The 22,727-nt window shown below is 46.1% G+C and overlaps 1 protein-coding gene across 1 annotated transcript in view; it reads right to left on the bottom strand.

Annotated features, from left to right (window-relative positions):
* LOC146797786 (uncharacterized) overlaps positions 1 to 22,727 on the bottom strand; it is a 420,200-nt gene that overhangs the window by 162,315 nt on the left and 235,158 nt on the right. Inside the window, exon 4 of the mRNA XM_085624971.1 lies at positions 22,511 to 22,611. Coding sequence (XP_085481097.1) covers positions 22,511 to 22,611 — 101 coding nt within the window. The remainder of the gene's footprint in view (positions 1 to 22,510; positions 22,612 to 22,727) is intronic.

The following is a 22,727-nucleotide window of genomic DNA, read 5'->3' as shown; positions in this document are numbered from 1 at the left end:
CTCTACATCATCAGGGTTGCTGTGCAGCATGGTTAAAAACCCTTGGCACAGCCAATAAGTCCCAAAGACGGAACCTACTGGGTTTGCCAATGCTTTCCTTTCTGCCCACTTGTGTGCATGGGCACAGATGAAGTGGCAAGTTCAACCAAACGATCTTTTCAGTGCACATGAGGCAGCAGGACATGCAAGGCCTCAAGGGAGTACAAAGCTACCGTCACTTCTATGTCTTAATATTCATAGACAAACTAGGCTTAACGCCAGTAGCCCTGCCAAGTAGCACGCATCAGGAGTTAGACTAACTCATTCTAGTGTGGTGGCAGTAGCGGCTCGTAGTGGGAGTGCTGCGGGGGAGGGGCAGGGTGGGGCGGGTAGTAAACTCCGGCATGCGGCCGGCCGGAGGTAAGAACATAAATAATTAAATAAAACGAATTGCATTGCGCGCACTGCAACGCTTTTTTTTCTTGTTCGTTTTCGGAGAGAGTTGGGGCAGCTGCCACCGGTAGGTGCACGGTTATGTTGTCCGTTATTTGTATTACTATCGACATTACGGCTTTGGAAGATGGCGAGATAGTTCCACCAGTTCGTGCACCTGCTACACACCTCTCTAAAGCAATCTCTCTTCCTGAGGTTACAATGGCACTAGGTTAGTGCCCTTCCATTTCTGGTGCTTTGCAGCAGATTCAAGATCTTATAGTTTCTCCTCGCTCAAATGTGTGTAATATCTGATATCAATATGTTTCCTTGGACTTCATTGCTTGATTTTGCTTGCAAGAAAAGTGTCACTCATAGTTGTTGAGTGTCACTCATAATTACACTGAAAGTCTGAAAATGTCACACATAAGCAATCTGAAACCTGGGCTGCTATGCGCCATGCAAAGGCCTTTGACAGCCTGTTAAATGGTGCATTCACGTCTGTGTCGCTAGGGGTCGCTCTACTGTGGACTTGCGCGTGCCCTCTCACTGCTCTGCTTGTATCTTCCTGGCCTTAACGATAGTGAAACATATGTCGCTCCCCTGCCCTCTCTCCTCCACCCACTACTCCCCATTACTATTTCTTCTCCCTCTCTCCTTCTGCTGCCTCACGTCTACTTTTCTGAAGAGAAGAGCATGGCACGTGCTGCGGCTCGAGACTACAAACGATAATTTAACAGATATGAGGTGAAAACTGCCACACACCTTCAAAACTTGCTTCTCGTAGGTTATACTTCCGGTTCCACCCAACTGCCTGAACCCTGCAAAAGAAACGGAGTAGCTACTTAATCCATAGAGGGTCACCCAGTGGTAGCGAACGCGACAATACATCGACGAATACAACCCAGGGTTCAGTGCTAACGATGTCCCAATTAGCTAGGGGCGCTGCACTGTTTAGCTTCTCCCATTGCACTCTGGGTAATTGTGCTAAAATTCATGGACGTGGGAAAGGACAAAGTAAACACAGAGACGGTGAAGTCTTCCAGATGTGCTGGGTTCAAGAGGTCATAGGTCAGGTGGTTCTGTTGCATTTTTCTTATGTGCACTTTCTCTTTACATCTGGCACCATTGTTTGGTGTGCTCCCGAGAAGGGGACGTTCCCCTGTGTTTAACACGTCCTGGAATGCAACCATATGTTGTTAAAATTGTGTCTTCCTACCGGAGTCCAGGTTGCCAGCGATATGACATTACAACCTGAATACGGAACTTTACTGTACTAAACCCTTCGGCCTTGAATACATAGAACCAGGGCCAGTGGAATTATGCGGCAGGGGAGCATGAAATTATGTGTCAGGACTGACTAAATAATGTGGCTATAAAATACAAACTATACGGCATAATGCGGCACAATTTTTATTGTAGTACTTCATAATTTTTGAATTATTATATATGGTAACACTGCCTAGGCAAAGATTTCACATCATTAGTACCAGTTTAAAAACCAAACAAACATATAAGCAACCGAAAGACGGCCAGTTAACCATTAAGAAGGGACTTCCACTGCGAGCTAACACATGTCACTATGTTTTATTAACTTTTGATCTGTTTGACTTAGAAACAAAAGTTTTGTAGTCAACATCTGCAGAGTATGCATCAGATGATGGATTATGTGGCCAATCTGACAAATCCAGAATTGTGTGGAATAAAGCTATGGCCGCAAAAGCTCATAATTCCAGTGGTCCTGCATAAAACCTACCAAAATCACCTATTCAGCAAATGAATACTGCACAAGTGTTCCAAACTCAGAGAATTACAAATGCATTTATTGGCATGTATTTGTTGTTTAGTTCAGTGTAAAGTGCACCCAACCTGCGTTCAGAGTGTTATACATTGCAGGCATGAACAGCACCACAATGTTTTACCATATATGCAAATATTGTCACAATATTTACAGAGGTAAAGAAGATTGAAGCACAACGGAATATAAACATAGGTCAGATGACAGATATGTCTCATCTGCAAAGTGCACAAGGCACACCTATGCCAAATCTGGCTTCAGCACAATAGTATTGTAAAACAATAACACCAACCCATCTTTATATAGCTTAAGGAAAATGTGAAATACGGTGCAACCCTGTGACAAATCTCCAGTATTTCAAGAGAAATTCAGCACTATTATGTCCCACAAAGATAGCATTGATGCAAGAGGCTCAAAAAGCAAAGAATTTAAATTCACAGCATTACCAGAGGGATATTGCAGAACAAAGTGCCAAATCCACAGCATTATCCAAAAACAAAGCTCCCAAATCCACTGCATTACCTAAGGGATAATGCACAATAAAGTGCTGAATACACACAATTATCAAAGGGACATTGCACAACAAAGTCCCAAATACACAGCATTTGCAAAAAACAAGTGCCAAATCCACAGTGCTACTCAAGCGATATTGCGCAATAAAGTGTCAAATCCACGGCATTACCTGAAGAAAAGGACACACACAAGTGCAAAATCCTAAGCCTTACTTGAGGAATATTGCACAACCAATTGCCAAATCCACAATATTAACAGAGAGATATTGCACAATAAAGTGATACCCCCAACATCATCAGGGAGATAATGCACAGCAAAGTGCCAAATCCACTGCATTATCCAAAAACAAAGTGCCAAATCCACTGCATTACCCAAGGGATAATGCAAAATAAAGTGCCGAATCCATACAATTAAAAAAAGGGATATTGCACAAAAAGTCCCAAATACACAGCATTTGTCAAAAACAAGTGCTAAATCTACAGTGCCATCCGAGCGATATTACACAATAAAGTGCCAAAACCCCAGCATTACCTGAAGAATAGGGCATGCAAAAGTGCCAAATCCTCAGACTTACTTGAGGAATACTGCACAACCCATTGCCAAATCCACAATATTACACAAGAGATATTGCACAATAAAGTGACATCCCCCAACATTATCAGGGAGATAATGCACAGCAAAGTGCCAAATCCACTGCATTATCCAAAAACAAAGTGCCAAATCCACTGCATTACCCAAGGGATAATGCAAAATAAAGTGCCGAATCCATACAATTAAAAAAAGGGATATTGCACAAAAAGTCCCAAATACACAGCATTTGTCAAAAACAAGTGCCAAATCTACAGTGCTACCCGAGCGATATTACACAATAAAGTGCCAAATCCCCAGCATTACCTGAAGAATAGGGCATGCGAAAGTGCCAAATCCTCAGACTTACTTGAGGAATATTGCACAACCCATTGCCAAATCCACAATATTACACGAGAGATATTGCACAATAAAGTGACACCCCCAACATTATCCAGGGGATGATGCACAATAAAGTGTTAAATCCACAGTATTACAGGATGGTGTACTGCACAACAAATTGCCAAATCCATACCATCACACGAAGGATAGTGCACAACTAAGTGACGAATCCCAAGCATTACCCAGAAGATAGTGCGCAAGAAAGTGCCAACTCCACAGCATTACATGATGGTATACTGCACAAACAAATTGCCAAATCCATACCATCACACGAATTTTAGTGCACGGCTTAGTGACAAATCCCAAGCATTACCCAAAAGATAGCACACAAAAGAGTGTCAAATCCACAGCATTAGCCAACGGCTATTGCACAGCAAAGTGCCAAAACTGCAGCATTCCCATAGGACTAATGCACAGCATTTCATAAATGCAGAATGTTCCTTCAGTAATCCTGCCCTTTAGGTTGTCAAATTTACAGAATTTCCGTGGAATCATTACACTGCAATATGCAGAATACAAAGCGACAGTACTCTACTTAAACATTTCCGATGAGCTATTGGAAGCCAATGGAGATTCAACTGATGAGGGGGTGATACGAGTTTGATGATGACACCCTAAGATCACAAGCCCTGCTGAATTGTGGTCTGACTGAAATCTCACAAGAAGATATCCTGGTACATCAGGGTGCAACATGTCCCCATGGATTAGGGCACCCCAACGATGGATCACTGCCGATCCCCTAGACTTGGCTTTTTCTATCGTCAGTGTCAAGGCGCTGGACTTAATCAATTTATTTTAACTGCATATAATTGAATAATCTGCAGTTAAAAGATATACTAGAACTAGGTGGGCTGAGTTTGGTCTGAAGCATCATCTAATAATTTGGGTGTAGCCCACGCATCTCATCAGAGGCAGGCTAAATCACCAAACCAAAAGAAACCAGTGGCCTGCATAGATATTTAAAAGATTGGGGCTCAAAATCTTTGTGGAAAACAAATTTATTGTTTAATTGCTGTTAATAATGCCAAACAATGGTACTCATTTGAATATACCTCTGAAAGATGCATTTTACCGGGATAACCTGCAGTTTACACCAGATCGTTCAATTTTCCAATTCAGAGGTACTTACAGGATGAAAGTCTGATTTGGCCTGCCGCAATTCAAATCTATGACCTTTAGGCAGGGCCAGTGGAACTATGCAGCAGGAGAGGTCCAAATGATGCGACAGGGTTGAGTAAATTATGTGGCAAGAAAAGGCAAATTATGCTGCATAATGCAGCACATTTTTTAATAGTATTACTCCATTATTTTGTACATTTTACACTTAACATTATCTCGGTAGTCGGTGCACCTCATCAGTACCAGTTTAATACCAAATAGAGCAATAAGCAACAGAAAGGTGATCAGTCAACCTTTGCAAAAGGCCTTCCAGTGTGTGGCAACACCTGCCGCTGTGTTTTTAGTAACTTTTGAACCATTTGAGCTAGAAACAATTTTTTTTGTTAAAATCTACAGATTATGCCAGCAGATGATGGATTATGTGGCAAATGCAGCAAATCTAAAATTGTGCGGAAATCGCCGCGGCCGCACAATCCCAGTGGCCCTGCCATAGATCTCTGCAGCAGTCTAATTAACCCAGTGAGCTGTATTTGTGTTCCTTTAAGCAACTATTGCTCAACTAGTGCTGTCAACCGTTCGCCAACAATCTGTGTAGCAGAGTCAAATACACTCCTAAAAGATCAGGTCCACATGGTGGAATGTGGTAATGTCCTTGAATTTATGGTCAATGACAGATGCAAGGGTTTTTTCAGGTGATAGCTACATGTGGAAATTGGGACTGATGTTAAACGTCAGCGGTCACGAGACTGCGAGTCACATTCATAGCCGATGTTTCGGGCATATGACCATTTATGCTGCAGGCTCTACTGCTTGCATGAAAGATTAGTGTATGATTTTTTTTTTAAACTAAAAAAATAACACTGGTTTTAAAAAAAAAAAAAAATACATAAGAAACTTTAGGAGGGGCTTCACCATGGTGAAATGTAAGTGCTGTGAATACTGCATTATTTGTTCTTTAATGAGATTATCACTGAAATACTGAAAAACAATCTGCATAATACAGTGCTTAATTTGAGCCTGTAGTTTCTGGTGCTGGGCACCGGAACTTAATTGTCAACACTGGCACTTATAACAGGCTGCCATATAATGGCACTGTTTGTCTAATTTAAAGATCAGCACAGTAACAGTTATTAGTTCAATATACATTAAAAATAACTAACACATGCCGCCCAATCCATTCTTATACCTTTGGGGGCCTGGAATAGTTAAAATGTCGCACTTGTAGATGTATGATGGATGGTTGTTGTGTTGGTACTGTCACTGGCAGCGCTGGTAAGGGCAACAGGTGGCGCAAGCAGCAGTGGCCTCCTGACAAGGGCCCTGGCACTTATTTATTTATAAATTAAGCACTGGCCAATGCCAGTCAGAGTCATGTGAATAAACCAGCACACTGTGCAAAACCCACCTCCTCTGATTCGTGTCGCAGAAGGTCAGTAAGTCACTGTTAAATGCAGGAGAATGGTGGTAACCTGTTGCTGTAGGGAGGTTGGTTTTTTCAAGGATCACACAAGTGTATAAAGGTTAGTCGCCTTTTGATGGAGATGGTGTAGCGTCAGTAGGCCCTCGCCCCACATGCTGTAGAAATAATGGACACAGATACAGAGTATATGCTCAGTTAACTGGCCCCGAGCACGTGCGTCCGGTCCCCTTTATTAGCAAGCTCACGTCACTTGTGATGCCTGTGTTGGATGGATGTGGGGTGTGTGCAGCCAGCCCTCCAAGAAGGGCTCCAGCAGGACACTATATTTGGGACAGAAGAGTGCCCACTGGAATTATGCAATTTTGTGGCTGTGGCATTTTCCGCCTAAGTATGGATTTACCACACTTGTTTTATAATCAACGTCTGTTGCATAATTTGCTGGTTTCCATAAAAATATTTGTCGGCAGCTCAAATGTAATAGAAGTTAGGGAAAAAAAATAGAGCTGCATGGGCTGCCGCACAGCAGCAGACTATTTGCAAAGGTTAACTGATCCACTTTAAGTTGCGGATTGCAGTATTAAGGTATGAAACTGGTACTAATGAGTTGAAATTTCCCTCCTAACGCATTAATGTGTGTAGAATAGCAAAATAGTACTCCATAAAAGGTGGCCCATAATCTTACATAATTTGCTTTGCCTTGCCGCATAATCTAGTCAACCGTGCTGTATAATTTGATCCTCCAGTAATGCATAATTTGAGTAGCCCTGAATTAAAGGCTCGTCTTCTTCACTTGGCGGAAGGAAGAGAGGCACAGGAGAAGTAAGGTAGGGAGAAATGAGAAAACGAATTTCCCATTGAAAGAGACCCTGAAGATTGCACAATAAGAGCAGAGTTGAATAGTGAGGCCACCTTCCATCTTCTTTTTTTGTTATACGTCAATTTTGGAATATGTTCTTGTGTACCACGCCTGTTACTAGGCACTACACGTCTGTGAGAAGGGCTACCTTTGGGATAACACCTGACAAAAAAGTGCATCATGATCCCCACTTGTTTTGCACACCATATCACAGACCGGCCAGCAGCCGGTCATCTACCTTTAAGAAAAACTAAACCGCGGATGTCTCACTCTCGTCTTGCTATTTCCTTAGTTGTCCTTAGTTATGAGTGGCCCTAAACGTATGATCTTCCTCAGTGGGTTCAATACAAATTTTTTATTTATCCTGTTGAAACATAGCTCCGCTATCTTTCCGGCTAAATGTATTACATTTTCATTTGCGTTGGACTACTAAAGTGTGTTACTATAATTACACTAAACCCATGCGGATCTAGTGCTTCTGTAATTCAGTGCCTCCTCAGCTCAAGCACCCATTGCAATAGAAGAACACATTTCATGGTCGCCCAAGGACCCGGGCGGCTCCTACGTGAGAGTGGAGGAGCGTGGCCCTCCTGCCAAAAATGCCCACCCGCCAGAAAAGCCCCAGAGATAAAAATGATAATAAAGTTAATTTATTACTATTTTATTTTTCTTCCTGCTGTCTCAACAGAGTGACAGGAGGGGGCGGGGGCACTGCTGCTGAGTGGCAGCACTGAGCTGCGCATTTCATTTTGAAGTGCACATTGTTTTGGGCCGGCCTTCTTGCGACAGCCAGCCAGACATGCACATTTTAAACTTCTCTAACCTAGCGGTCTTAAGACAGCTAGAGTTAGAGCAAGCCACGCCTCCAGTGCCCTCGGGAGCGCAGAGAGAGGTCGCTCTCTCCAGTCCTGGCGCTGCTCTCATGCTGGTGAGAGCAGCGTCAGGATTGGTTAGGGGAATTTGCTGGAGACAGAGCAGAAGACGGACGGAGTGAGGGGGATGTCAGACGTTGTGCAGCAAGCAAGGTAAGTAGTTATTTATTTTCATTTACACTTACCACTTACTTGCATGCATGCACACACCGATCACACGTTTGAAACCACTCTGACTACTTGCCAGCCGTCGCCAAGGACTGCAGACACGTTGCTCAAATGTAAGCCAGTGATGGCTGATGTGGGACACAGGCACTTATTTTTGGGGACCACCTCTTATTTTTCTTCACCATTTATTTACCCAGCCTAAAAGAGGAAATTACACAGATCGGAAAGACGAAGAAAGAGAAAGACAGCAAAACTGTCACAAAAGGAGGAAGCAAAGACCTGCAGGAGTAAGATAAAGGGGGAGGGAGTGTCTGATAATGGATTGAAGAGGTGTAAGGTGGTTTTGAAACTACAAGCCTTTATATTTCACACGCCGATGTTTAACTGCACTGGCTGCGGGCTTCTCTGCACAATTTCAGGCACCGGCTCTCTTTCTTTCATAAACTAAGGACTGAGAAGACGCCAATATTTTGAAGGCACCGTGGAAATTTAGAGGCCTGATCACAAAGTATGACTAGAGCGGAAAGTTTGAGACCAGTCTCTGAATGGAAGACATTTCTCCAAAATGGCTGCTAGAGCCTCCTCTTCCTGAAGAAAAAGATCAAACACCGGGTTCTCCGCAGATGCATGGATCACTAATTTGCTATTTAGTATTTGATATAAATATAACTTGTCAATAATACACAAAAGTAGTATATCAGTGGCTACATAAACCTCAAGGATGTAAGGGACAGGTATAGGCATACAGATGATGACACAAACACTACACACCTAAATAACATTGATTTCTAAGAGCAAGGTCAGAGTGCAGAAATGAAAAAAGTTTCTAATGCTTTGACCACCAATGGATGGGTTAATCCAGGGGTACTGGTGATAGCAAAGCAATTGAAGGTATAAAGAGATTGAAACACTCAAGTGACAACCGTAGAGTCATGCTAAAGGAAGTGAATACGCTGCGTAGGGTGAGGGTGTGTGAGGCAAAGAGACTTTGGTGCGACAGGCTAGATAAATGAGAAACGAGGAACATGGGAATTTGTACATGCTTATGAGGGCTGGTTCTCAAGTTCTAGAGGTAATGTGATGGATTTATTTATTTAGAAAGTTTTCTATAGTGCGAACATGACCACCGGGGTATCAGAGCGCTTTACAAAGTATATAGATACATGCAATCAAAATAGAACCCACAAAGCAGAAGATACAGAGTCATATAGAGCAATGGGAATCTCGTGACCATAGCAGCTGGGCCACAGAACTGCGACTGTGACCTCAGTATCCACTTGAATAGCCAGTCAGAGGCAGAAATTTCTTCATCAAGAGCACTTTGACTTCCTTTTTGAAGAGGACAATGGAAGGGTTCACCTTGACTTCAGGGGGGAGGGAGTTCTAAATCCTCGGTGCTATACCGGAGAAGGCTCGATTATAGGTTTTTTTCTTCTTGAATTTTTGCGGTAAGAGCAATAGGGTGCTGGCGCTTCTGGTGGCTCTCTCGCCACATGAGAGTTCCAGTTTCTGAGCGAGGTAAAAAGCGGTATTGAAGTGAAAGGCTTTGTGTGCCATGCAGGCAATTTTTATTTGTATCCAAGCTTCATAAGGCAGCCAGTTCAAGGATAAAAGGTCAGGGGTGATATGGTTGTATTTTTTGGTGCCTGTTACGAGCCTAGCAGCTGAGTTGAGTGCAGCCCTAAGAGGAGCAGTCTTTACTCTAGGTAGGCCGCAAAGGGTTGCGCTACCATAGTCCAGCTTTGATAACACTAAGGCTTGCACTGCCACCTTTAGGTCATGAGCAGGGAGGTAAGGTTTGAGTTTCCTTAGAATGCTGAGTTGGAAGTTCGCTCCTTTGGAGAGGGAGCTGATGTGCCTTTTCATGTTCAGACTTCTGTCTAACATAATTCCCAGAGAGGTTGCAGAACCAACAAGGTGCAGCCTACAGTTAAGAGCAGTGAGCTGATTCAACCATTGTTCGATGACCGGAGATTGCTTGTGTGGTGCGATAAGTAGGAATTCTGTTTTGAGAGAGTTTATCTTCAAGTGGTTGCGTATCAGCCAGCTTTGAGTTTCCAGTAGGACTGAATTGAGGGACCAGATGTCCTCAAGGGAGGTGATCTTCAAGTATAGTTGGGTGTCATCATCATACATGTGATAGTGAATGCTAGATGATTTCATAATTTCTGTCAAAGGCTCCATGAACAGGTTGAAGAGTGTGGATGAGAGCGCTGAATCCTGGGGGACCCCCAGCGTGACCGGCTACGGATGCGAGAGGTACTGGTTAGACTTAAAGCTTTGGGATCTGTCATGAAGGAATGAGGAGAACCAGTTGAGTACAGGCCCAGACAGCCCCATTCTATGTTCCAGGAGGTCAATTAGGTTATCGTGTTTGACGGGGTCAAATGCTGACGAAAGGTCGAGAAGGATCAGAAGGCAAGATTCATTTTGATCCAACATTCTTAGCGCATCATCGACAATGTGAGTTAACGCCGATTCTGTATTATGACCTGGGCGAAAACCAGATTGACACTGGTCCAGGAGTTGGAAGTGATCGATGTGGTTGCAGAGTTGGACGATAACACATTTCTCCAGTAGCTTTGCCAGCGTGGGGACGTTAGAGATTGGGCGAAAGTTGTAGAGGTCCGTGTGATCTGCAGATGGTTTCTTTAGGATCAGGGTAACTTGACCCGCTTTTAGGCAATCCGAAATAGCACCTTGACAAAGTGATGCATTGACGATTTTAGTCCAAAGAGGGAGTAGGGAGGTTCTAACTTCGGAGAAGAGGTTCGGTGGCAGGGGGTCGTTGTAGCGATTAGACTGTTTCATAGTAGCCAGCGTTTTGCGTACGGTGCTTTCATCCAAGGATTGGAACAGGCTCCAGGATGCATTGTTTTTGGGGAGGTAGGGCTGCACTGGGACCGTGACAAGCAACCCAGTGAGCGGGAGGTTGTTCAGTGGCCTGAAAGACAGTTGTTTGAGTGCAGAGCGGGTAGTTCAGCTTCGATCTTATCAGTCTTATCAGTGAAGAAGTCAGAAAATTCATTGCAGTTCGGCAGTGGCACTCGACCCTGTGGCGATGGATTAGGCTGACTGTTCGCTTGGGACTTGATGAGTTGGAACTGTTTTCTGGGACGGTTTTTTGCTTGCTATAGTTGATTTCAGAAGGAGGTGGCCTTTGAGCATCTGATGCGTTTGTTGTAGATGCTTCTTAAGGATCTCAGATGGTAGAGATGTTCAAGGAAGGGATATGCTCGCCACAGTCTTTCCGCAAGTCTTAGATTCCTTCTCTCGGAATTAAGACTGTCATTAAACCAGGGTTTGGAGGGTCTGGAAGACAGTCTTTTAAGCTGTAGAGGCACAACCGAGTCTAAAACATTGGTCATTGAGCGGTTAAAATGGGCCAGAAGGTCATGTACATCCGACATGTTCATGGGAGGGGGCACGATGTCATCGCAGAGCGCATTCAGATTGTGCGAGTTAATGTTCCGTAGGCATCTTTTCAGTAGTTTGGGGTACTTTGGCTGGGCTCTACTAGCTCTTACCGACTCCAGGATGAGGAAGGTGATGCAGTAGTGATCGGTCCAATAACATGGGAGGATTGAATCCAAACGGATGATTGTGGATGATTGTGTTGAAGACATGGTCAGTCAGAGTGTGGTCAATGGTGGTTGGTGAGGGAGTTGGAGATAAGTATGTCGACAATCGGCAGGCAAGTGAGCTTATTTTTTTTACACCTCCCCCTTTGCCCCCTCCCAGCCCCACTACCGATTTGCAGGAGCAGCCGCCACTGGAGGACAAGGAAGCCTGGCTGCTGCTCTGGTATAGTCTGGTGCTACTTAAGGTTCAAGAAGGCGACTCCAGTAGCTGTTGTGTGGCTACTCATGCACATGTGTTCCTACAGGCATAGGGAGGCTAGGAGGGATACAACTCTCAAGGGAGAGGATATGGCCAAATGGCTAGAGCGGTCATCTTCGAAGCTGGGAACAGGGTTCGAGTCTCGGCAGGGATGCTCAAAATCCTGTCATTCTGGGCAAAACACTTAATCTCCCCGTGCCTAACAAAATTAATGTGTCTGTCTGTTATGCACCTGGTGCTCATGTAAAGTCGTCTGATAACTTCAGGTCCAGTTTGTGCTATATAAAACAAAACAACAAAAAAAAAGAAAGAAATATTCTTCGCTCTCACTTTGTTGTCTACTGTAAGACGAGACTGGATGTCATACTAAGATAAACAATATTTTCCTGTAACAGACTTTCTGGCCTTTTGTACACAATTGTGAATGTAAAGTGTAGGCACTGGATAAAATCTTTTCTCCTGGTGATAAAGTATTTAGCAATAATTGGTTTTAACTTCCAGTCTAATGCATCCAACGTTAAAAGAAAGATGCTGGCTTGGTATATAGACGGAGTGGCCTTCAAGGTAGCTTGGCAGGCTCTGTACAGCCCAGTTGTGAGTGTCTGTTTTTAAAGTCAATTTTAAACTGTCCTGCCTGGTGCCTTGTACAATGTGTGTTTTCATTGAATCTGCGCATGGAAAATCTGCACAATATGCTTCTTCATAAGGAAATGTTGAGCTTGGAATTAGTGAGGCTCCAACATAAATAGGTGCTCGGAGCCACCAATTTCAAGTGTAGTCGTCCAAAAAAAGATGAAATGACATCATATTTTTGAGTGAATCCCAAACATAGCAAGACAGATAAAAACACGATATGAGAAAGGAGAATATTGCAGCATAAGTTTTATCATGGCTCCCAAACATTTTTAATTTGCATTTAGTACCGTTAAGGGAATTTTCGAAAGAACTTGGCTGCATTGATGCTAGCAGGGTGGTGGTCATGAAAGGGTGGGGGGGGGGTTTAGAGAGAAGGCCGGGGGGTAGGAGGGATAAGGTGGGTGAAGGGGAAGTGAAGCATAAACATCTAGTGGATGAGCTGTACAATGTGAAACCAGAAACCCTGAGATTAACCCCGGCTTTCTCACTTTAGCAAATTGTGTGATCCTAGGTAGTTGTTTTATTTAACTTTCCATCCATTTCTTCATTATCATATAGAAGAGGACCTTGACATACATGACTTCATGATGTGCCCTGGACAATTTGGCGTGGCTGGCACAGGTAACAGCGGTGGGGAAGCGGGCGGGGGGTAAGTGGACAGATGACGGGATAGGGAAAGTACAATGAAAAAAAAACACTTACCTTGCGCTTGCCGCATCACCGAGTCGGCGATGAAGTGAGCACAAGGTAAGTGGTTTTATTGACCTTTTTATTGTACTTTCCCTATCCCGTCGCCTGTCCACTTCCCCACTACTGACCCACCCCTGCCCTGCATCACCGCTTTTACCTGTGCCATCTGTGGACATCACCTTCTCCTGTCATGGATTTAATAAAGTATAATGTTGTTCATGTACAATAGGAACCCAGGCCACCCAAAGGGTGCACATGACAATTGACTGTCACTTACCTCACATAGTTTTTACACTTTTGTTGCAAGATGTCTTTAAAAATGAAGGTGTTTATAAATTAAAGTGGTGAAGGACACCCCAGTTACATCTTTTATTTAACTCAAATTAACCTTTAAATAAATGATTTACCGGTTTATATAAAAAAATGTTCATGTGAGTGCTGAGGCCAGTCAACAGCAGCCCAGTTCTGCTGTTGACCGGGTGGGGCACATGTAAGATCAGGAGGGCCACAAGTGGCCCCCGGGCCGTACTTTGAGTATCACTGCTTTAGAGGCTGAATTTGTTCTTTTAACGCCAGAACCTGACTCTGCTATCAAATATTCTGGCTTTAAACCTTATGACTACTGACATCACTCCCAGAGAAGCTACCACATTAAAATCCCTGGGCTTCCGTGTTGATGACAACAATTCTGTCTGTGATCCCACCCCCAGATCTATCCAACCCAAAATGAGACCCGTTGTTATAGTTACCCAATTGGAAAACTCACTAACTGGTCCTCACTTAAAGAGTGCTTTTATAAACTGCAGATCATCCATTGCTAATATGGTTGTCACATCCTCCTCTTTAAATCATGGTACCTCCGGGTGGGTGGGGCCTCTGTTGCTCCTGTGTGGACTCTACTCATGTGGTGCTATAACTGCAGATACAATGGATGGGTCGCCTGTTATTTGGATTGAAAAGGATAGTAAAGACAGGGAAGGGTTTGCATTTATATAGCGCTTACTAACCCTGATGAGGTGTTGAAGCACTGTTCTGCGAGTAGCACGCTATTGGATGTGAAAACTGTGCACCTACCACGCATAATGACGGAAGGAGCATTAGACTTATCTGCTTTCTGTCCCTTAGCTGCTAGCAGACAGATATGAAGTCCATGACGGTCTCAGTGTAAACACAAGTAAGAAGGAGGCTTCATACAACACATAATATAAGCGATTAAACTTTGCTGGGGCATTCACAGGGTGAATTTCACATTAATCACTTAAACGTTGTACAACGTGCCTACTTGTAGGATCTGCTAATGTGTTAAGCATTTAATGCACATTAAGCCTCTTTGGGGGTGCCTATTTTCTAACTGCTTAATGGATAAGCAATTAAATAACATTTCGAAGAAGTATTTTCAGGCAGGAGCTAGGAAGGGCTTAGAGCGGAAAAAGATGATGCATTTTATAAGAACCAAATACGTCAGATCCAAGAATGCCCATCTTTACCTCGCCTTTGGAGACCTCCAGAGACACTCTTATTCTATTCCATCAAAGGTTTTGCAAGACTCTGGGTGCAGTAGGGCACTCACGGTGTCATATAGGACAAACATGAAATCCCCATACTAGCCATAAAATGTCCCTGTATTAGTCACGGATCTGACCCACGTTTAGCTTGTGCAACCCAACAGCATCTACCTTCAGATTGGGGCCCTTTGGGAAGCAGGCATAAGGTGTCCGGTATAGCATTGGCACGTGTAGAGGAGTAATCAAACAATATAAGGACTACACCCTGGAGACACCTCAATGTCTCCGTGGTATCAAAAGACGTGCACAAAAAAGGCAGATTTTTCCTTTTCTAGAAGACCCCTCACTCACCAACCTAGTTGGTGACGTGCTTCATCATTGGGGTCCCACCCGGATAGCCGAATGCCATCTGGGTGTGCTACGACACCTGATTACAGTGGAGCGGGTTTTTTTTGTGTGGTGTGTTGTAATCAAAAAGATGTACTGAACTTCTAGAGTAGATTGGTTAAGTTCTTTTATTTAAGTTAACAAGGGAAACCCCACCAGGAGCAACTGTCCTGCTGCTCAGCCCATACCCAACTGACACTCACAGACATCTAACATTCCATCCATCCAACATTCCACGCAACACTCATTCTGGCTGAGCAGCTGATAAACACAAGTTACAACATGGTGCAAGTGAGTGAAAAAGTGGGTAAAAAATTGGCCAGGTTTAACTCCCTTAGGAACAATTTTTATTCTGGAGCAACTGGGCAATGAGAAAGATTCATGAAACACCATATTGGGTTAAATTGACCTTCGGTATCTAGAAGTGAAATGGAAGTGAAGTAAAAATTGGGCTACATGTTTCAACCGGATGGCGATATTACCAGGTTTTCGTCAGGACCAGTGAGTGTGACCCGGGCGGTCTAAACACGCTAAGGTGTATCCTACCCTTGGTCTCTGTGAAGCCTAGCCATGTACTCACAGTCGGGTGTCCTCTCTTCAATTGTAGAAAGGAAAAAAAAAAACTAGAGACTCTAAGATATCGTGCCTCGTGGAAGCCGGGGTCAGGGTGCTCGTTCGATTCACAGTTGTGTGAAGAAAAAAACGTCAGCTATTGCGCCTAGTCCGAGACCCGCATCGGCGCCCCAAGAAGAGTTGCGTCAGTACAACTGCCTCATATTCAATTGAGAATATAGGCGTAAAAATTGATCACATCTCTTTTCGTTACGGGCATCTGTAGGAATATTTGGTCATATTAGGCCCTAGTACATCCACTAATATAAAATATGTGACCCTAGCACAGTAGCGCTGGCTGCCTGCAATAGCATGGTAAAGCTAAGAGTTCCGATGACGTCATGAATGAGAATCCTTCCAGCACGAGGTGGCGTGGCTGTGGCGCAGTTGCGCGCGAGCACGCACGGGTGGTTACGCGCCTGCCTGTCACTGTTTGAGACACAGATCCCTATAGACAGCTCGAGCAGGAGCGCTTAACGGCTCTTTAATGCTTGGAATGATTTCCGATGAGGCCCCGCCAGCTCTGATTCCAAGTTCCTCCTAAGATCTGAGGATAGATAAACCCGCCTGTGGGCCCAGGGCCCACAACATTTACACCGCCCTTTCTGGAGACCAAAGTGCGGGACGAGAATCTTTGTTTACAGTTTGGGAAGCGAGCCAGGAACTCAGACAAAGCGCGATGTCCACCCACCAAGGGCTCTTTGTCTCGCAATTGAATGCATCACTTTCTTCTTACTCTCGTCTCTACGCCACTAGAAAATGTTTAGAGAAAATATTTCCGAAGGTACATTTTCAGAAAAATACCCGCCTAGGCCCTTCAGCAGTACATACTCGTTAAGTGCATTTTTTCTACAAAGAGTCGCCTAAATTGTGCACCTAGAATTTATTATTATTTTGCCTCACCACACGAGCCCCAAACACCTCTTTAAGGAAAACAACCAGAAAAATCAACGAATCAAAACAACTTTGTTTTTCAAGTAGGAGATATAGTAAGTGGGAAACTATTTACTGGCCTTACTGCAGCATAATATATAGGTACCATGTAGCCTAGCTTATGCATGCAATTTGCCAGTTTGGCCGGTCGATGGTGTGGCAGCTATAAATTGTACAAATTAATTGGAAGGTAGCCACAATGCGTACCCATATGTTTTCTCTTACAAAATCTCACCTATTAACATATTGTGTACTTATAAATCACCTCTTTCGGCTAGGTTCCTCCTCAGTGTGTTTTGAGTGGGAAGTCTACGGCCACATGAATAACTGGTGAGGCCAACGCCAGAATTTGCACTCCCCTTATGTTGATGCAAATCTCCGAGCGGCGCAGTAAGTATGATGGTAAATCTTTCCAATGGATCAGCAAATGGAGGCACCAACTTTGGACAGGCTATATATATAGTGGGTCTTGTCTTATGCTACTGGCCAGACTGAGAAGTGAAGCATAGTTTGAAAGGTCCGGGACTGAGGTGGAGTAGGCTGAGAGGGTAGCTCCTGAGACTTCTCCAGAACTTCAAGTAGACTTTCCTTGTTGATATCAACCAATCAATCAATTATAGCATTTATAAAGCGCACTACATACCTGTGAGGGTCTCAAGGCGCTGGGGGGGGGGGGGGGGGGGGGGGGACGCTGCTACTGTTCGAAGAGCCAGGTCTTGAGGAGTCTCCTGAAGGTTAGGTGGTCTTCGGTCTGCCGCAGGCGGATGGGGAGGGTGTTCCATGTCTTGGCGGCGAGGTGGGAGAATGATCTGCCGGTGGTGGTCACTCTTCGGATGCGGGAGATGGTGGCGAGGGCACGGTCTGCGGAGCGGAGCTGGCGGGTGGGGGTGTAGACGCTGAGTCGGCTGTTGAGGTACGCTGGACCTGTGTTGTGGAGTGCCTTGTGTGCGTGGGTGAGGAGTTTGAAGGTTATCCTCTTGTTGATGGGGAGCCAGTGCAGGTCTCTCAGGTGGGGTGTGATGTGGCTGCGGCGAGGGATGTCGAGGATCAGGCGTGCGGAGGCGTTCTGGATGCGTTGGAGCCGTTTCAGGAGTTTGGCCGGGGCTCCTGCGTAGAGTGCGTTGCCGTAGTCCAGTCTACTGCTGACGAGGGCCTGGGTGACCGTCCTAGTTTCGGTTGGGATCCACTTGAAGATCCTGCGAAGCATGTGGAGGGTGTTGAAGCAGGAGGAGGAGACGGCGTTGACCTGCTTCCTCATGGAGAGGGTGGATTCGAGGATGACCTATAGGTTGTGTGCGTGGTCGGTGGGTGTAGAGGGTGCTCCTAGTGCAGTCAGCCACCAGGAGTCGTCCTAGGCCGAGGGGGTGGATCCGAGGATGAGGACCTCTGTCTTGTCTGAGTTCAGCTTCAGTCGGCTGTTTCTCATCCAGTCGGTGACAGCTTTCATTCCTTCGTGGAGGTTGGTTTTGGCAGTGTGGGGGTCTTTGGTGAGGGAGAGGATCAGCTGGGTGTCATCGGCATAGGAGATGATGTTGAGGTGGTGCGATGTGGGCGAGTGGTGCCATGTTGACGTTGAACAACGTTGGGCTGAGGGATGAGCCTTGGGGTACGCCGCAGATGATCTCGGTGGCTTCGGAGCAGAAGAGGGGGAGGCGGACACTGTGTTCTGCCGGAGAGGAAGGAGGTGGTCCAGTCCAGGGCCTTCTCTTGGATTCCGGCGTCGTGGAGGCGTGTTCGTAGTGTGCGGTGGCAGACCGTGTCGAAGGCGGCTGACAGGTCCGGGAGGATGAGGGCCGTGGTTTCTCTGATGTCAAGCAGGGTCCTGATGTCGTCGGTGGCGGCGATGAGGGCAGTTTCGGTGCTGTGGTTGCTGCGGAACCCGGACTGGGATGGGTCCAGGATGCTGTTCTCCTTGAGGAAGCTGGTCAGTTGTTTGTTGACGGCCTTCTCGATGACCTTCGCCGGGAACGGGAGCAGGGAGATGGGTCGGAAGTTCTTGAGGTCCTTGGGGTACGCCTTGGGTTTCTTGAATAAGGCGTTGATCTCTGCGTGCTTCCAGCTCTCCGGGAAGGTCGCTGTCTCGAAGGAGATGTTGATGGTTTTCCAGAGATGGGGTGCGATGGTGTTGCTGGCTTTGTTGAAGATGTGGTGTGGGCAGGGGTCTTCCGGGGATCCGGAGTGGATGGTGTTCATGATCTTGATGGTGTTGTCGTCGTTAATGTTGGTCCAGGTGAGCAGGCGGTTGGTGCGGGTGGTGGTCTTGGGAGCGGGGGTCTCAGCGGTTGCCGGGGTGGTGACTGCGTCAAAGCTGTCGTGGATGTCTGCGATCTTGTGATGGAAGAGGGTGGCCAGCGAGTCGCACAGGTCTTGTGACGGTGGGATGTCGTTGGTGTTGGAGCTGGGGTTGGAGAGTTCCTTCATGATGTTGAAGAGCTCTTTGCTGTTGTGTGCGTTGTTGTCTAGGCGGTCTTTGAAGGAAGTCCTTTCGGCAGATCTGATGAGGTGGTGGTGTCTGCGGGTGGCGTTCTTGTGGGCTGTGTAGCTTTCAATGTTCGTTCACGGATCCAGTTTTTTTCGAGTTTTCGGCAGGTTCGCTTGGAGGCCTGGAGGTCTTCGGTGAACCAGCTGGCTCTCTTGCTGGTGTGGGGGTTGGGAGGCTTTTTGAGTGGGGCGAGGGTGCTGGCGCAGTCGTCGATCCATAGTCTGAGGATGCGGGCTGCGACGTCTGGGTCGGTCGGGTCTGCGGGTGGGCTCTGTGCGAGGGCGGTGGTTAGCTGGTCCTCGGTGACCTTGCTCCAGTGGCGGCGAGGCATCTGCTGAGTGCGGTGGTGTGTGGTGGGTTTCCGGAAGGTGAAGTGGATGCAGCGGTGATCGGTCCAGTGGAGTTCGGTGGTGCAGTTGAAGAAGACGTGGGAGCTTGCTGAGAAGATGGGGTCAAGCATGTGGCCGGCAGAGTGGGTGGGTGTTGTGACGAGTTGTCTGAGTCCGAGGTTGGTGAGGTTGTCGATCAGGGTGGAAGAGTTGGAGTCATTATTGTTCTCGAGGTGGAAGTTCAGGTCCCCGAGGAGGATGTAGTCCGTGGAGGCGAGGGCGTGTGTGCTGATTAAGTCGGCGATGGAGTCGCTGAACTGCGGTCGGGTCCGGGGGGGGATCTGTAGACGAGGGTACCTCTGAAGGTTGTGTTGGGGTCGGTGTGGATCTGGAAGTGCAGGTGTTCGGCGGTGCTGAGGGTGTCGTCTGTGTCTGTCGAGATTTTGAGAGTGTTTCTGTGGACGATGGCAATTCCTCCTCCTACTCCGTTGGTGCGGTCCTTGCGGGTGATCTTGTAGCCTTCAGAGATGGCTATGGCTATGTCTGGTGCCGAGGAGGGGTTCAGCCAGGTCTCCGTCAGGAAGGCGACGTCTGGGGTGTTGGTGTCGAGTAGGTCCCAGAGTTCGATGGCGTGTTTGCGGGCGGAGCGGGTGTTGAGCAGGATGCATCTGAGGAAGTTGGGTTCTTCGGTAGGTGGATTGGCGGGCCGGATGCTGGTGAAGCTGCAGTTCCGGCAGGAGAAGGGTCCTTGGGTGCGCTTCAAGGCGTGATCGTCCGGCGTTGAGTGCATGGAGGGTGGTGGAGTCGTAGCAGAGGCGGGCGTCATGGCGTTCGCGGGGGCCAGGGGTCCTGGTGCTGGGCGCGGTCCAGGCGCAGACGGGCTTGCCTTAGGTGCGCCTTCCGCACGCCAGCGGCGCGGCCGCTGCGCAGCCTCCATATAAGGGGAGGTGGGAGGGAGGAACAGCTGGGAGGCGGGAGCAGGGTGGTGAGTGGGCGAGCGAGGGGGCGGGGCCGCAGGGAAGCAGCGGCCGGAACGGAGGGAAGAGCGGGATACTGGAGGCAAAAAGAGGGGTCAGCAACAACACAGAACAAGTGATAAAAACAAATAACAAAAGGGGCACAGAACAAAAAGTGGCAACAATTACAGAATTACAGGAACAACAGGCACAAAATACAGTGGAGGAGCGGTGAACTTACGGCAGCAGCGGGGGAGAGGCACGGACACAGCGGAGGTGCTGTGCGGCGTGGGGAGCGGCCTGACCTGCAAGCAGGATATGCACAAGATCAGCTGCTCATAAATCAAACGAGATCAATGGAAAGGGCACACCGCATATTAAGTAACAAATTAATAAGACCCCATTCATAAGAATCAGCAACAGTGTACCGAAGTGTCACGAGTCCAGACACTTAGTATATTTCTAAAAATATCCTTTATTTCATGTTCGCAACAGGATGAAAGTTACAGCCAACACGTTTCATCCCAATTAGCAGAAGCAACTTCTTCAGGTCTAAATAACACACTTCAAATTCCCTCAGTTCTCATATCCTCAATTGTGCTAAATGGCATTTCACAATTATAACATTCTCTATCTCTTTTTCAGACAAATAGTGTCCACAACTTCATAGAAGATAAGTAAATCAGTCCCTTTTGATAATTACCTCCAACAACATGTGTCTCAATATGAAAGGCAAAATTCTAAAATGGACTGATTTTAAAAGGGACTGATTCACTAATCTTCTATGAAGTTGTGCAATTGAGGACATGAGAACTGATGGAATTTGAAGTGTTTCATTTAGTCCTAAAGAAGTCCCTTCTGCTTATCGGGATGAAACACATTGGCTGTATCTTTCATCCTGTTGTCAATATGAAATGAAGGATATTTTAGGAAATATACTGAGAGTTCTCATGACACTTCAGAACAATGTTGCTGAATTTTTTGAATGGATCTTTTTAATTTGCTATTGAATATGTGGTGTGCCCTTTCAATTTGTTTTGTTTGATTTATTTAATCTGTTATGGGGTTTTTGGTATGGTTAACCCGGTAAAGTAGAGAAACCATCTTTGTGGAACGACATAGTGTCCATCGACACACATCACAACCGTCCAAAATCACAGTTTTAGATCAGTTACTTATTGCCAACGTGCTTTGAGACTGTACTCATACCATGCAGCCACAGTCCATGCAGGTAACTGCGGTGGGGCCGGGTGGGGGGGGGGGGGGGGGGGACTCCAATGGACGATGCAGAGGGAAAATTAATTAGTTATTTAATTTTCCCTCGGGATCGTCCCTCGAAATCCCCCCCCACCCGGCCCTACCGCTGTTCCCTGCACGAACCGCAGCTGGTACCATGAAGTAGAACAGCAGCCCCTCACAGCTTGCATTTCTCTAGGTCACCTTTACCTGTTTCGTGATCACATGCTCTTTAAGACTAACATGATTTTGGACTTATATCTATTGCTGCTGCCATTCTCGAAAATGTTGCTGTTGTATCCTGGGCAAAACCTAAATGGTGTGTCCAAACATTTAAACACCTTTAAATTGTAATTCCTACTCTTGTACCAAAAAAAAGTAGCTAAGCAGCATTCCATTGCTTTGCCTGTTTTTCACAGAACACCTCAATGGCCATTCTTGGTCCAATCACCAGAGAAAAGATACACCTGAGTAATGGCCGTTACGTTGTTTTGCGTATTTTTCCTTTTTTTTTTTTTAAACTCTCAGGTCCTGGTTCGAGCATTGGATGCCATGTTAATGAGAAACACACTACTCGAAAACTAATTGACACTGGAAAACATCCTAACAGCAAAGATTTAGGAATAGCTGGGACACAGGATAGACATGAGGGAATGTTTGCAGATAAATGTATCACACCTTGGCAAATAATGCTGAGGAATATTAGGGGCGATATGTGACCGCGCATGTCCAGATTATCTGACGTACGGCAAAGGGGCTCGTCTCAAGTGCAGCTTACCTGTTGAACTCGTAAATGTCTTCGATGTTGCAGAACAAGGTACTGACTTGCTCGGGCTCCAGGGGCAGGTGGCCGGTGTCTATGATACATCCCAGGTAATCCTGAAAAGGAGAGGAGAAAAGCATGAACATCTGGTGTGAGCTACTTTTATACTAAAGGGCACAACCCAGGGGTAGATTGTTCCTTACCAAGCACAGGTCTAGCTTGCTGACTGAGT

This window comes from Triturus cristatus, chromosome 9 (assembly GCF_964204655.1).
Source record: "Triturus cristatus chromosome 9, aTriCri1.1, whole genome shotgun sequence".
NCBI classification, from domain to species: domain Eukaryota; kingdom Metazoa; phylum Chordata; class Amphibia; order Caudata; family Salamandridae; genus Triturus; species Triturus cristatus.
Note: the sequence above shows the minus strand (reverse complement) of the source record. Positions and strands in the feature narration are given on the sequence as shown.